Source organism: Helianthus annuus, chromosome 7 (genome assembly GCF_002127325.2).
Source record: "Helianthus annuus cultivar XRQ/B chromosome 7, HanXRQr2.0-SUNRISE, whole genome shotgun sequence".
NCBI classification, from domain to species: domain Eukaryota; kingdom Viridiplantae; phylum Streptophyta; class Magnoliopsida; order Asterales; family Asteraceae; genus Helianthus; species Helianthus annuus.
In genome coordinates, this window is record NC_035439.2 from 137,704,968 (window position 1) to 137,721,526 (window position 16,559).

General features: G+C 39.6%; 2 protein-coding genes across 2 annotated transcripts; one reads left to right on the forward strand and one right to left on the reverse strand.

Moving 5' to 3' along the window:
• Nucleotides 1-653: 653 nt before the first annotated feature.
• LOC110868733 lies at nucleotides 654-10,149 on the forward strand. Its single transcript, XM_022117978.2, has 2 exons — nucleotides 654-2,636; nucleotides 9,466-10,149. The coding sequence occupies exons 1-2, from the start codon at nucleotides 868-870 to the stop codon at nucleotides 10,001-10,003; spliced, it is 2,307 nt and encodes a 768-aa protein (XP_021973670.1). The 5' UTR covers nucleotides 654-867; the 3' UTR covers nucleotides 10,004-10,149.
• Nucleotides 10,150-10,622: 473 nt separating this feature from the next.
• LOC110868734 (extra-large guanine nucleotide-binding protein 1) lies at nucleotides 10,623-16,049 on the reverse strand. The gene is made up of 8 exons (XM_022117979.2): nucleotides 14,666-16,049; nucleotides 14,427-14,564; nucleotides 14,216-14,320; nucleotides 13,081-13,266; nucleotides 12,846-12,984; nucleotides 12,097-12,338; nucleotides 11,846-12,006; nucleotides 10,623-11,436 (listed from the first exon to the last, which is right to left on the reverse strand). Exons 1-8 carry the CDS (start codon nucleotides 15,836-15,838, stop codon nucleotides 10,839-10,841), a joined length of 2,742 nt encoding a protein of 913 aa, XP_021973671.1. The 5' UTR covers nucleotides 15,839-16,049; the 3' UTR covers nucleotides 10,623-10,838.
• Nucleotides 16,050-16,559: the final 510 nt, after the last annotated feature.

Below are 16,559 nucleotides of genomic sequence, written 5' to 3' on the forward strand. Positions count from 1 at the left end.
ACTTTAATAGAGTCATCATCATACGGTCCTTAAAGTTTAATAAAGTGAATAAACTTATTTTTTTTTCTTTTTTAACAAATATCTGTTCTTTTATCCTTTTTATAGGTTTAGTTCTTTTTTGTGTTGATTGCTTAATTTTACGGTCATGAAATATATACATCCTCGCCATCAACCTCTACGACCTCGTCGCGAAGCGTGGGCTCCAATCTTCACCATCAACCTCCTACGACCCGCCGCGAAGCGAATGCTCGAATACTAGTTGAAAACATTATGAATTATTTACAAAACATGAAAAATGCGTACAAAGCAATTATTAAATGAATTTTTTATATATTTCAAATGACTTTGTAATTTTATTATGTGTTTTTATTCATTAAAAATAATACTTTTACTGTGATATTTGCTTTTATTATGTGATTCGACCCGACTTTATCCGAACCGATCCAAAAAGTACGACTCTGGGTTACTATAAATCGAGATATCCATAAAAAATGACACCATAAGAAAAAGTTTCTGGCTCCGCCACTGAAGAATATATTTTGTTTGCTTTCTTCACACACATTGGAGCATATATTGAATATCCATTATGGTACTATGTATGTAAATATGTGCATTCTTTTCTTCTTTACAAAGCAAAGCTCTTTCCTCCATTATTCTAGATTCTGAAATTTAAATCATAGTGTTTTATTCCATAACTAGTTCATTGCTTTTGCTTTATTTCAATCCAAAGTTTCTAATTAAACCCTTTGTTTGTGGGAATTTAAAGTGTTAAACACAACAAACAAGAACACACAAACCCTTTTCTTCTTCTTCTTCTTCTTCTTCCATTTCTACATCATCTTTTGTTCGAATCTTTAACAAAGATTCATGCGTATTTCACTTCGATACGCTTGTTTAATCTGTCACAAGAAAAGCAGAAGGAAACATGGGCCCGATCGATCCACAGACGAGATCAAAACGAACCCAAAGCTGCAGGAAATTAAGCTCAAAACCGCTCTTCAACAAGCATCCGAATACGGGTCACTTGCTAAACCACAAAATATGGATGTTTCAGACACCATTGACATGGAAGACAATGGTAGTGTACAAAGATCAAGATCACTAGCAAGACTAGAAGCTCAAAAGGAGTTTCTTAAAGCAACTTCTTTAGCTGCAGATACAACGTTCGAAACTGAGGACTCGATCGATGATCTTGATCAAGCGTTTAGTAAGTTTCTAACCATGTATCCGAAATACAAATCGTCCGAAAAGATTGACCAGTTGAGAGTTGATGAGTATGCTCACTTGGCTGACAATGATTCCAAGGTTTGTCTAGATTATTGTGGATTCGGTTTGTTTTCATTTTTTCAAGTCGTTCATTACTGCGAATCATGTTCGTTTAGTTTATCCGAGATAAATACGAATTTGAGCAATTACGCGCTCTATGGCGGCATGGAACAAGGTACCGCGGAACACGATATAAAAACTAGGATCATGGATTACTTAAACATCCCGGAAAACGAATATGGTATCGTGTTAACTGCTAGTCGCGGTTCAGCTTTCAAACTTCTAGCTGAATCGTACCCGTTTAACGTTAGCAAAACCCTTCTTACCATGTTTGATCACGAGAGCCAGTCGGTAAACTGGATGGCTCAGAGAGCTAAACAGAAAGGCGCTAAGGTCCATACCGCGTGGTTCAAATGGCCGACGCTGAAACCGTGTTCGACCCATTTAAGGAAACAAATCCTACACAAGAAAAGAAGGAAGAAAGATTCATCGAAAGGTCTTTTCGTGTTTCCGGTTCAGTCGAGGGTTACCGGAGCTAAGTATTCGTATCAATGGATGTCATTCGCGCAACAGAACAATTGGCATGTATTGCTTGATGCGGGTGCATTGGGCCCGTTAGACATGGATTCACTCGGGTTATCTCTGTTTCGACCCGATTTCATCATCACGTCGTTTTACAGAGTTTTCGGGTTTGACCCGACTGGATTCGGATGCCTTCTCATCAAAAAATCCGTGATTAAACTCCTACGGACCCAACCCGGTCATACTAGTTCCGGTATAGTGAAGATCAACCCATTGTTTCCGTCGAATTTAAGCGATTCAATGGGCCAATTCCCTCAATTTTTCGTGAGCCGAAATGTCGAAGCAACCGGAAAGGATGAAGTAACACCGGAAACCGATACACGAAACCAGTTACCGGTTTTTTCCGGTGTACTCACTCCTTCTCTAATGAAGGATGTATACGAAACCGATATGGAATATGGTGGTAGCCCTGATCATGAAGAAACCGGAATCTTCTCTGTGATGAAAAGTCCGATTTTAAACGAAGATCAATCGCCTCCTGACTCGATGTGGATCGATTTAGGGAACAGTCCATTAGGATCTCAATCGGTAAACTTCAAATCGCCTTTACCACCACCCGTTTGGTTTACTCGCAAGAAAAACAACGAAGAATTCGATCCAAAGCCTCATGAAAGCTACAATGTAACAAAAACTCAAGAACACAGTCCGGAAATACAAGAAGAATCTGTAACCGAAAGCTCTGCTATACGAAGAGAAACAGAAGGTGACTATAGGTTACTTGGAAGAAGGGCTGCGTTCAATTTCGACGTGGAAGATGATAATATCAGCGACGAAGAGTCGGATAGAAGGGATGTAAGATTAAATATATTATGTTTAATATTTAATCTATAGCCATCTTAATCATTTACATTATAGAGATCAAAATATATTAGAACCTATTATTAATTAGTTGGTAATTGTTGATGGACCATATTACCCTTAGTAACTAATTAGGTTTCCTCCTGGGTGCTTATATAAGGAGAGTTATGTGGAGGTTTAAGGGTTACTCAGTTTTCACAATTCACACCCCATTAGATCATAACATCATTAGTTTCGGCCTCCTCTCCAAAGCCGATATCCCTTTTCGGTTTTCTTAGCACCATCATCAGTTAGCACCCTAAGGAGGAACCAAATCAAGATGACAGGCATGTCGAACTCTCTCACAGGATTCTCCTCTGCACTATCTGCTGTGACAGGTATGATTATATTGTTTTCCTTTATGCATAAACAGAACTGAACCAACATGTGGTATCAGAGCATATGTTGATTAGTCAGTTCTGTTTTCGTATCCATAATTCTGGGATTGAAACTTGGAAAACGGAATTTTTTGAAACCGTATGAACTTGACAGCCGGTTTCGAGTCATAAGAATCGACTCGAAATCATGATTTTCGATGAAAGGATTAATTGTTTGTTCACCGAATTAACTGGATCATGTTTTAACCGAAATCTGTTTAGTAAAATTATTAAAAATTCAGGTTTCGGGTTCCAGAATTTTATTTTTTATGATTAGGGTTCATCATGTTTATGTGAAAATTCGAATATTCTGTTATGTTTTGGAATATGATTTGGATTATTAAGTGTTTTTTCCTGATTTTGATCTAATTTTATCCTCTAAATTTTTTAGAAAACTGTTAAAAGATAAAGAGATTGAAATTTCGAAATCAGTTAACAGAATTAGATCAGCTTAAACAGGAAAGGATATCTTTTAATCCCTTAGATTTCGAATTTTCGGTTATGATATCACAATTACAGCTGTTAACGAGGTTGCTACTCGCAACCATGAGGTTGCTACTCGCAACCACGAGGTTGCTACTCGAGACCACGAGGTTGCTACTCGCAACCATAACGTCATTAGTCGAGACCATGAGGTTGCTACTCGCAACCATAACGTCATGACTCGCAACCATGAGGTTGCTACTCGCAACCATAACGTCATTAGTCGCAATCATGAGGTTGCTACTCGCAACCAGAATGTCATCACTCGCAACCATGAGGTTACGACTCGCAACCATAACGTGATTAGTCGAAACCGTAGTTGCGACTCGCAACCATAACGTGACTAGTCGAAACCGTAGTTGCGACTCGCAACCATAACGTCATTAGTCGAAACCGTGGTTGCGACTCGCAATCTCATCATTTTAAGCTGTTTGAATGTGAACTAAAGAAAAATTTTTTCGGGGCCCCGCCCCGAACCCCGGGCGGGGGCACGCTGTCCCCCGCAACCCCCAGCGAACTCACCGCAGAGTTCGATCCGCGCTAACGGGTGGTTTGCTATTAAATGAATGGTTTTGTAATTTACTTAGTTAATTAATCAGAATCAGATAATGTTTTACAAAACCAGAAATAGCTTAACTTGAATGAGCTTTTGATATATCATTTCTGGCCAAAGCTGACTTGATACATCTACTTATCATTCAAGTATTACGAAAGCTATGCTAAGTGTGCATCATAAGCATGAATGTTTTAATATCTGGCCAAAGCTGATTTAATTCTTTCATAGATGGCATACTTAGCAAGTGCATAACTAAAGTGATTGTTTCAATTTCTGGCCAAAGCTGATTTGTTACAACCACTTTGCACATATGCTTAAATGATTACACTTCTGGCCAAAGCTGTTTTGTTTTCGTTTAAGTAGAATTTTTAGTTAAGTCTATTATTTTGATGTTAGTAATAGACATTATCACAGCTTCATTATGTAAAATGATCATTATTTTGCCTGCCTTAGTTTAACGTGCCCATAGATCACATTAGTTTTCTTCCTTAGTATCATAACTTGCTCATCTTATTTCCACTATCAGCACCCAACTGCGGGATTCCACCTTTAACTGGTGATAACTTTGCTGCATGGAAGGATGCTCTCATGCTTACTCTCGGATTGCTTGATTTCGATTATGCTCTAAGAGAGAAAAAGCCAGCGGACCTTACCACTCAAAGCACTGCTGCTGAGCAGTTAACTCATGAAAAGTGGACTAGGTGTAACCGCATGTCTCTCATGTTTATGAAGCAATCCATAAGCAATGCAATCAGGGGAGCTATTCCTGATTCTGAAGATGCTAAAACCTACTTGGAACATGTGGAGGCTCAGTTCAAAGGGACGTCTAAGGCGCACGCTAGTACTCTTATTCTCAAGCTTGTGACAACTAAGTATGATGGGAGGAGCGGCATTCGCGAGCACATCATGATGATGAACGACATGGCCAATAAGCTGAAGGGGCTGGAAATGGAAATCAGTGATGGTTTCCTTGTTCATTTCATCATTACTTCGCTTCCTTCTTCTTTTGAAGCATTCAAGATCAACTACAACACTCAGAAGGAAAAATGGACGATGAGTGAGCTGGTCGCCATGTGCGTACAGGAGGAGGAGCGTATGAGGATGGATCGCCATACTGATGTTGCCAATTTCACTACCTCCAATCCTAAGAAAAGGAAGCACAATTATCAGAGGAAGGATGCTTCTAAAGTCCATAAGTCTAATCCTAACACTAATGCAAGTGCACCTTCCAGCTCTAAGAACTCCTTAGGCAGTATCCGCTGCAAGTTCTGTAAAAAGACAGGACACATGCAGAAGGAATGCCCTGACTTTAAGGAGTGGCTGGCTAAGAAAGGTAACGATTATTTTATGATACTTGAGTCCTATAATTTAAGTGTTCCTGCTAATTCTTGGTGGTTTGATTCTGGTTCTATGGTTCATGTTACCAATTCTACTCAGGGATTCCTTTCAATCCGGAAGCTGGAAAGAAACCAAAGAACGCTTAAGGTTGGGGATGATCGAGAATTAGAAGTGAAGGCCATTGGAACATTACAATTAGTTATGAAAACTGGTTTATGTATTAAACTTTATGATACCTTATATGTTCCTGAGGTAACTCGGAACCTTGTATCAGGACCAAAGTTAGACATGGACGGTTTTATTGTTTCCCATGGTCATCGCCAACTCTCTATCCATTATGATTCTGTTCTTTATGGTACTGGTGTTCTGGATGGAGGTCTCTATAGATTAGAACTAGATGATGGCTTTTCCAAATCTTTGTTGTCATATAACATTAATGAATCACTCACAAAGATGGAAGAGAAACGAGACTTAGAGACTTCATCCATGTTGTGGCATCAGCGTTTAGGCCACATTTCAAAAGAGCGATTAAATCGTCTCGTAAAGGATGAAGTCTTACCTCCTCTCGATTTCTCTGACTTTGGAACATGTGTCAAATGTCTTAAAGGTAAAATGACATTAGCGAATAAGAAAGGTGCCACTAGGAGTTCTAATTTATTAGAACTCATTCACACTGACATTAGTGGTCCCTACCAAATCGCTGGCATAACAGGACATACTTCATTTATCACTTTTATTGATGATTATTCTCGTTACATGTACTTGTATCTTATTAAGGAGAAATCTGAATCTCTAACAACTTTTAAAGATTATAAGGCTGAAGTTGAAAAGCAATTAGATCGTCAGATTAAAGTTGTGAGATCAGATAGAGGCGGTGAGTATTATGGAAGACATACTGATGTGGGTCAAGCTCCTGGTCCATTTTATGAGTTTTGTAAGGGCCAGGGGATTGTAAACCAATACACCATGCCTGGTACACCTCAGCAGAACGGTGTCGCTGAAAGAAGAAACCGTACCCTTATGAACATGGTGCGTAGTATGTTAGCCAACACTAACTTACCATTATTCCTCTGGACTGAAGCGTTAAAAGCAGCTGTTCATATACTCAATAGAGTTCCTTCTAAGTCTGTCCCTAAAACTCCTTATGAACTTTGGACAGGAAGGAAACCGAGTCTTAAATATATGAAAGTATGGGGCTGCATTGCTGAAGCAAAACTTTACAATCCTTTCCTAAGGAAACTTGACCCTAAGACAGTTACCTGTTTCTTTATCGGGTATCCTGAGAACTCTAAGGGTTATCGTTTCTATTGTCCTTCCCATGTCACCCGTATTGTTGAAACCAAGCGTGCCGCGTTCCTGGAGAATTTCAAGGTCAGTGGGAGCAGTACCAACCCTTACGAAGAATTGCAAGAAGTACAAGACGCGGGGGGGAGAGACTCGTCGCTTACCATTACTCCGATTACTCCTCTTGTACCCAATGCAACTATTGTTCCTGAAGCTACTGCACCAACTCCAAATTCACCTCTACAATCAGAACCCATTATACCTCATGACGAAGGCACATCAAACGCTCAAAACCAAGACAACGCTGAACCCGATAATCCACTCAGGAGGTCATCCAGGCAAAGAAGGCCTCCTAATTGGGATGATTATGTTACCTACCTGACTGAAATGGATCCCGGAAAGCTCAATGATCCTATCTCTTACAATGAAGCCATTAGCAGTGATCAGTCTTCTGAATGGAATAAAGCAATGATTGATGAGCTTGATTCCATGAAGAAAAATGACGTTTGGGATTTGGTAGAATTACCCAACGGAGTCAAACCCGTAGGATGCAAATGGGTGTTCAAAACAAAACTGGATCCGAATGGGAACGTTGAACGCTACAAAGCGAGATTGGTTGCAAAGGGCTACACTCAGAAAGAGGGAATTGATTATCAAGAGACGTTTTCACCTGTCTCTCGTAAAGATTCATTAAGGATCGTCATGGCCCTAGTAGCTCATTTTGATTTAGAGCTGCATCAGATGGACGTTAAAACTGCTTTCCTTAACGGAGATTTGGACGAAGATGTTTACATGAAGCAACCTGAAGGCTTTGAGCCTGAAGGTCAGGAGCATCTAGTCTGTAAGCTGAAGAAATCCATTTACGGGTTAAAACAAGCATCACGTCAGTGGTACCTCAAGTTTGATGAAGTCATGAAGAAGCAAGGTTTTATGAAGAATCAAGTGGATCAATGCACCTACCTCAAGATGAGTGGGAGCAACTTTACTATACTTGTCCTTTACGTTGACGACATTCTATTGGCAAGTAATAGTTTAGACATGTTGCATGAGTCGAAGCGGTTACTCTCGCATAACTTCGACATGAAGGATCTCGGAGATGCATCTTACGTCATTGGCATCGAAATTCACCGAGATAGAAACAAAGGGATCTTAGGATTGTCCCAAAGGGCCTACATAGATCGTGTCCTTACACGATACAACATGCAACAGTGCAAACCCTCCATCGCTCCAGTAGTTAAGGGAGATGTTTTCGGTTCGTTTCAGTGTCCGACAACAGAGGTTGAGAAGGAGCAAATGAGCCAGATACCTTATGCATCAGTAGTCGGGAGCTTGATGTATGCTCAAGTCTGTACTCGTCCAGATATCGCTTATATTGCTGGAATGCTAGGCCGTTATCAGACTAATCCTGGTCTAGATCATTGGAAAGCAGCTAAGAAGGTACTTCGATATCTGCAAGGGACGAAAGACTATAAGCTGACTTATAGAAGAAGTGATCATTTAGAAGTGGTGGGCTATTCTGATTCTGACTTTGCCAAATGCAAAGATGACAAGAAATCCACTTCGGGCTATATCTTTATGTTAGCAGGCGGCCCTATCTCTTGGAAGAGTCATAAACAACAGTTGACCACAACTTCCACAATGATGGCAGAGTACATTGCTGTCTATAACGCAACCTGTCATGGAATGTTGATTAGAAATCTGGTCACTGGACTCAAAATCGTTAATTCCATTTCTAGACCATTGAAGCTTTACTGTGATAATTCAGCTGCCGTTAGTTTCTCGAACAGTAACAGTTCGACTGGAGCTGGTTTATATCTCGATACGAAATATCTGTTTGTACGTGAACGTGTTGAGGAAAATAATCTTTGTATCGAGTATATTAGTACTAAGGATATGCTTGCGGATCCGATGACTAAAGGTCTCCCTCCTAAGGTTTATGAAGAACATGTTCGGAATATGGGATTATGTAAAGACCTTATTTGAGCATATTGTACTAGCTTATGTTTTATGTTTAATGAAATTTCCTCAAGTTTGATTTTGTATGTCTATTAGAATATGTTCAACCGGTATAATGGGATATAGACAAATAAAAGTTACAAATCAAACAAAGGGCTTACGCGTATTTTGATCATAACGACTAGGTTTTAAATTAAGGCTATAGTATGATTAATGGGGGTCCTGAGTCGCATAATGATTCAACGGCTGTATTTCTCTGCTATAGTACTTGTTTAAGGCTAAAATGAGTGTTAACTCCTGATCAGGCTTAGCTAATACTCATAGTAAATGATTACTCGGCTAAGTGGGAGAATGTAAGATTAAATATATTATGTTTAATATTTAATCTATAGCCATCTTAATCATTTACATTATAGAGATCAAAATATATTAGAACCTATTATTAATTAGTTGGTAATTGTTGATGGACCATATTACCCTTAGTAACTAATTAGGTTTCCTCCTGGGTGCTTATATAAGGAGAGTTATGTGGAGGTTTAAGGGTTACTCAGTTTTCACAATTCACACCCCATTAGATCATAACATCATTAGTTTCGGCCTCCTCTCCAAAGCCGATATCCCTTTTCGGTTTTCTTAGCACCATCATCAGTTAGCACCCTAAGGAGGAACCAAATCAAGATGACAGGCATGTCGAACTCTCTCACAGGATTCTCCTCTGCACTATCTGCTGTGACAGGTATGATTATATTGTTTTCCTTTATGCATAAACAGAACTGAACCAACAAGGGAACCCGAGATAACATGCAGACATCTGGATCATGTTAACATGTTGGGGCTTAGTAAAACCACAATCAGGCTTCGGTTCTTGATCAACTGGCTTGTGACTTCATTGCTTCAGTTGAGACTTCCTGGTTCGAATTCGGAAGACGTGGTTCCACTGGTTCATATTTACGGACCGAAAATCAAGTACGAAAGGGGTGCATCCGTGGCGTTTAACATCAGAGACGGGATCATGGGGTTGATCAGTCCGGAAATCGTTCAAAAGATGGCTGAAGCTAGTGGGATTTCTGTTGGTATTGCTATTCTTAGTCATGTAAAGATTATACAGAGCACGAAGCAGAGTCGCGCAGCTATGGATGCTGCGGATACAACGGTTTGCAGACCGATGGACAACAAGAACCGTGATCTAGAAGGGTTCGTGACAGCCGAAGTCGTCACTGCTTCACTTGGGTTTTTGACAAACTTCGAGGATGTTTATAGATTATGGGTTTTTGTTGCCAAATTCCTCGATCCATCTTTCGTTCGACAGTATGGTTTCGGATGAGTAGATGAGTAATAATATGTATTTGATTTATGTTTCTTTAAAACAAAGGATACCGGTTAATAGAGAATGGGGGAAGTAGGAGTGCAAACAAGCGAATCGCAAGCTGCTCGAGCTCGACTCGAGAAAAAGCTCAAAACGATGCGAGCCCAAGCCGAGCTTGAGCCTAAAATAAAGCTCGTTTATTTATCGAGCCTGAGCTCGAGCCTGGCATGTGAAGCTCGTCAGGCCTGTCGAGCCTTAGTGTAATATTAATTTTTATTAATATTTAATAACATTTACCCCTAATTTTAAGTTGTCTAGTAAACAAGCCGAGCCGAGCTTATTTAAACTTGTTTATGAGTCGGGCCTGAACCTAAAAATAAGCTTATTTAGTAAACAAGCTCGAGCTTCACTTATCGAGCTCACAAACCTAAACGAGTCTATTATTTATGGTGTTTTTAATTAATATATTAATTAATAAATTATTAACAAGCCGAGCTCGAGCTTGAGAAACTACCAAGGAGCCGAGCTCAACCTTTGAAAACAAAGCTCGAGCTCTCATAAATTAATCGAGCTCAAGCTCGAGCCTTGTTGAGCCCGGACTCACCTCAGCTCGTGCAGGAAGTTGTAACAAATAAGATTTCACTTGCTAGTCAGATTTTCAAATCCAGAACATACATACATACATACATTTGTATCACCAAGTTTGATTCAGTATGAAATTATATAATACAACTCAATCAAACAGGTAACGAATCGAAAGTCGAAACACTTAGCTAGTTCTTGTCTTTGTGTTTGCATGATCTCATAATGAGACTATTATGTACAGTGTTGTCTTTCTGAATTAATTTGTGGATCATTGGGAGTTAGAGCTTGAATCCGAGCTATAAATCGGGTATTCGTTGAAGTTAAAGTTGGGTTTCTCTTCATCCCACTCGAGTATCTCCTGTGCATACTTAAGCGTTTGATCCACACTATTCGGATCTAACCCTTTAACCACCAAAACAAATAGTTTGCGATCAGTGAGCGACGAATACAGCTTCTTGAACTTCACCGCCACGTAATGTGACGCCATTTGTCCCATCGAAGGACTGTGATTAATATTGTTGCTGCTAATGTTTTTATTCTGGCTATTTCGGCTCACTATTGGCTGGAAATCGCTGAACCAATCACACGTAGTTAACGGAACGCGTTCGAGCTGTTCTTCAAAGACGTCGAATTTGTTTAGTACGAGAAGAAACTCCATCTGATCGTAAGTCGGGTGTGTGACAATACTTGTAAAAAACTTCTTGTTTAGCAGCATTTTGTTGACCAAATTCCCGTCTCCGTCAACGGCATACTGATCAAAATCACTCAACGAAATACAAAAAATGACGACACGAACATCTTCAAACATCTCTAGCCATTTGCAGTTTTCCCCAAAGCCTCGTGCTTGCACTCTTATTAGTTGATACCTGATGAAATTTGTAAAGATTATGATATGACTTTTAGAAGGTAAAGTACACGGATGGCCCCTGTGGTTCACCAAATTTTGGATTTGGTCCCTAACTTTCCAAAAGTACACGGATGGTTACCATGGCTTGCACTTTGTAACACATTTAGTCCCCAGCTTTTTCCATAGTACATGAACAGTCCCTTGGTTTGCACTTTGTAACACATTTAGCCGCTAACTTGGACCTGCTAACACCTTTAGATTTGTTGGCTGGGGGCTAAATGTGTTACAAAGTGCAAACCACAAGGGCCATCCGTGTAGTTTTGAAATGTCAGGGATTAAATCCAAAATTTTGGTAAACCACAGGGACCATCCGTGTACGTTACTGTTTCTAGAAAGGAACTGGTAAAGATTATGATTCTTGAACAAACCTGAGTAGAGAATTATGTTGATCGGTTGTGTCATCACTTTCATCTGGTAATGACGGGAATGAAAAATCAACACTAGAAAGCCCGTTTGAAGGGGTAACATGTTCGGCATACAGGATATCAACGTCTGACGGTATATAGTCCATGCTCAATATTTTACCAGCCTGAGAATTCACACATACACAATAAGTTACTGTACATATGTTTATTTATTTTGTAAAAAAAATTAAAAAAATGCAAACTTTTTCAATTACCTGTTCTAAAAAGTAACTAGAAACACCGGGGAGTGTTTCTAACTCGTTTCGTCTCTTGTAAGTAGCCTGCATTGCTGGATGGTTCCAAAGTTCTTCAACTACTGGTGCGTATTCACGTGTGGCAGCGGGAAATATATCTTCCAAATTACCGGCCACCATGGCTTTAAGAAGCCAATCGGAAAACGTTTTCAGCCTTGGCGGGATGGAATATATAGATTTCTCGTTTTCTGTGACATCATTTCCTGTTAATAACCATAGATTTCGTTAAAAATATGTTGGATATTTAACAAGTATAAGACAAAAAAGAGTAAATTGCAATTTTCGTCCCTCTTAAGGTTTGGCCAGTTTCGTGATTTTCATCCAAAGGTTTGTTTTTCCGCATCTAGATCCAAAAGGTTTGAAATCTTGCTTTTTTTATCCGGCTCGTTAACTCCATCGATTTTTCTCCGTTAAATTAGGGTATTTTCGTCTATTTTGTTAACTTAAAGGGAAATTCGGTCTTTTGAATACTTGTACATAATGCTAATTGCTTGTACATAAAGTGAAAAAGACTTAACGGAGAAAAATGGATGAAGTTAACGAGCCGGATGAAAATGGCAAGATTTCAAACCTTTTAGATCCAGATGCAGAAAAACAAACCTTTCGACGAAAGTCGAAAAACTGACCAAACCTCGGGGACGAAAATGGCATTTTACTCAACAATAAATCAAACAGTAAATAACTTCTGGTAGATTCAGCTTTCTTCATACCGTTCAATGCTTCATCTTCAAAACGTTCACGTCCTTCTAGAAGAATCCCAAGGTAGCCATAGACGTTGCTCTGGATTATGATCTTGATACTCTCGCGCTCTTCATCGGTGAAAGGGATCTCTTTATACAGGATTTTCGCCTAATAATAACATTTCATCAGGTGAATATAAAACCATATTATAATCATATAATGAACAGATATTAGAATTCCTATAATGAAAAAGATGGAAATTACCTGCTTAAAAATGGTACTTGTACCAGATCCACAACACCCGATTAACAGAAGTTTACGAGGTGAAATCTGGTCAAAATAATCGGGCAACGATTGACCAAGTGTGTTACTCAATTGCTCTCCAGTGGGATAAATTTGCTTAGATGGAACGGGCAGTGATAATACAGTACACACCAGCTTCGTTCCAGCCTGAAAAACAATTATATTTAGAAACGCGTTAAATGATATCACAATTAGGGGCGGCAATTCTTGACACTGACACAGCCCGAAACCCGACCCGAACCTGACACAAAAAAACAGGTTTGGGTCGACTAACACAACCCGTTTAAAAAACGGGCACCCGTTTAACTATTTAGAAAAAAAAAACTTCTATGTTTTTGTTTTTTCCGTTTCTATTTTACATGATTAGTCATAATAATGTTAGTTGTGACATATTATGTTATTTACTTGTCACACTTATTTTACTAATTTTAGTCATATCGGGGGGCAAAAGTGAAAGTGCACTAATTTTAACATTATTTTACTAATTTCGTGAAAATAACGTTAAAAGCTGAGGACGGTTAATCATGCATCATATGGTGGCGTTGATAGCTGTAAGACAAAAGGGTACATGCACTAATCGGTCTTTGTCCCGATTGCTGAGTGTTATGTGCCTTCTGTGGCTTGATGCAAAACTACTATCGAGCCAGGGGTCTCACTGGAAGCAGCCTCTCTATTCCTACGGGGTAGATGTAAGGCTGTCTACACCTTACCCTCCTGAGACCCTACCTTTGCTTTGCTATTGGTGGGATTTACTGAGTATGATGATGATGACTTGTCACACTTGTACTCACCATTGAACATGTTATCGATAACCCGCTTAAAACCCAACAACTCACTTAAAAACGTCAACTTCTATGACTCACTTAAAAACACGGGTTAAACAGGTCGTGTTTGGGTTGTGACCCGAATTTATATGTGTGCAGGCTAGGGTTGAAATCTTAGACCTGAATACTATTATGCACCGGGTTCGTTGAACATTTCAACCCACCAACCCGCAAATTGTTAATCCGCCAACCCATCAACCCAAGACGATTGACACCCCTAATTACAATTTACAAACACGAAAAAAAAATATAAAAATCGATAGAAGACTCACTTTTCCCCATATATAACCTCTGGTGTTTTTCTGTCCTTCTTCCTGATACGAACCGTCATCGTTCACCCAAAAGTGCGGGTTACCAGCACACTGGACTCCAGAAAGCTGCAAAAATTGACACGGTCCGTAATTTAACATACGCTGTAGAATTGTTATTTATTAATCATCTCTGTCATTTAATATCATATATGGCAGGTTCGAAAATATGAACCTGTAGCATTCTTAGCTCGACTTTTGTTATCTCACGACCGTTTATAAAAACACCAGTGTTTCCATTGCTAGCATCGGGCATAATCGGAGCCCCGACGTTTAAATGGGGACTAATAATCTTTGAAGGCTTCTCGCCCTCCTGTTAAAAGAGAATAACAAAATAACCTTTAATTAGCTAATTTTCATCGAAACAGGAGAATTAATAAACTAAGTATTAGTTCGTTTTAACGAAATATTTACCTTTCCCCAAAGACCAGATACTTTATCATACCAATAATTTCCGGGTTTAAGCTTCTTTGGAGGATTCGGGCAACTTTGTAGTACGGCCAGCTCATCGTGACTAAGGGGTTTTCCGTTAACACAAACGTACTCCGGCGGCAACTGATTGACGGCACATAGTTTCTCGGCCTTCATCACCTGCCTAACCTCTAAGGTATTGAGAAGTCGTTTTAGCATTCGAGAACATTTTCCCAATTTACCCCTCTTCGACTCGTCAATTGAATAACCGATGCAAGTAACACACTTTCGTCCCTCTGGCATTGACCCCATTGCTCTAAGCACACAGTTGACGCAATACTTTGCGTTACAGACTATGCAGACTTCCTTCTCGGTAAACCTGTTCCCTTTCAGACATCGATAACACGCCCCTTTTCTAGTTTTCACCCCCGGTTCTTTCCGAACCCGAGAAACCTCGGGTTGAACTTGAGCTTGATCAACATCATCAAGAAAATCCTCATCTTCAGACTCGATATTATCAAAACCGATCAACACGTTTCTCCTTAAATCACAACCAGATTCGGATCGATCCTTACAATCACCAACCTTGAGCGACGAAACGTGCGAAGACGGATACTCAAAACTCAACCTCGACCCGTAATCCGAATGACTCAACTCATTGAAATCCAAACTCTCCTTACAACCATTCGACGCTCCAAACGCAAGCGAATTACCCGAAAATTCCCTAGACTTATCGAAACTATCCGAAAACCCTAACGTCCCCGAACTCTCACCCCTCCCTGACATCTCATACGAATGATCACGACTCACCGAAGACGACCCAATCCCAGCCGTACCATTAATCCTATCTGCAAACTCACCCGAGCTAATAAACGCATCCGGAGACACCGTGGTTTCGGTTTCAATACCTAACCCTAGGTCTTTCGTACTGTTAGGTTTTTTGTCAGTAGTGAATGGAATAACAGAAGTTGGGGAAATAATAGATTGTAATTTGTTAAAAGTGTTAGTGATGGGCTGTACAACGGGCATAGAGAGTTGTTTATCATGAGAATTGGCAACAATGGAAGCCATAGGAATCTTACTGATATCAACCGGAAGGGCTCTCGGGAGAGCCCGAGGGGGTATCGGAGGACCTTCGTACTCCTGAGCAAACGTGTAGGGTGAGCCACCAACCATTTCAAATGACCAAATCAAATATAAACCTTAAATTTGAACGGGGAGTGACGGTGGTTGGACGGTGGCTGGACGGAGGTGAAGATGTGAGGGTTTCCGATGGGGTGTGGGAATTGGGAAAGTGAAAAGGACAAGAAAAGGGTGAAGAATAAGCATATTGGTGAGGGAGGAGGGGAGTGGCATTGAGACAAGAGAATTTTGTCCTTTTTTTGGTGGATAGTGGAATCGAAGCTAACAATTTTCTTTTTTCTATATTCTTGGATACCTAATATTATATTAGTGAAACTAGATATACTTGGTTTATATAAAAAAAAAATGAGAACAATTAAAAGATTAAGATAAAAATAGTTGCAATTCCTGAATTTTTAATAGAGTTACAAAGTGCCATGATTGTTCAAGATGGAATTCATAAAAAAAATGTCATAATGAATAAGTTGTTTGATTTCTTTTAAATGTAGCATGAGTTCACATGTGATAAAAGAAAAGGATTCGTTCATTATACTGAATTCTACTCAAGGCATGTTTGGCAATCGTGGAAGTGTTAATGAACTTAAATTGATAGAACGCTAAAGTCTTGTTTAGATGATAGCAATAAAGTTATTATACAAAATTGTTGAGGTTCTTCGTTATGATTCAATTATCTCACAAAGAATTCTAAGACGTAGACGAAAGAGGCTATGAGGAGATGATGTGGGTGAGGATGGTGTTGGGAAGTAGCTTATGA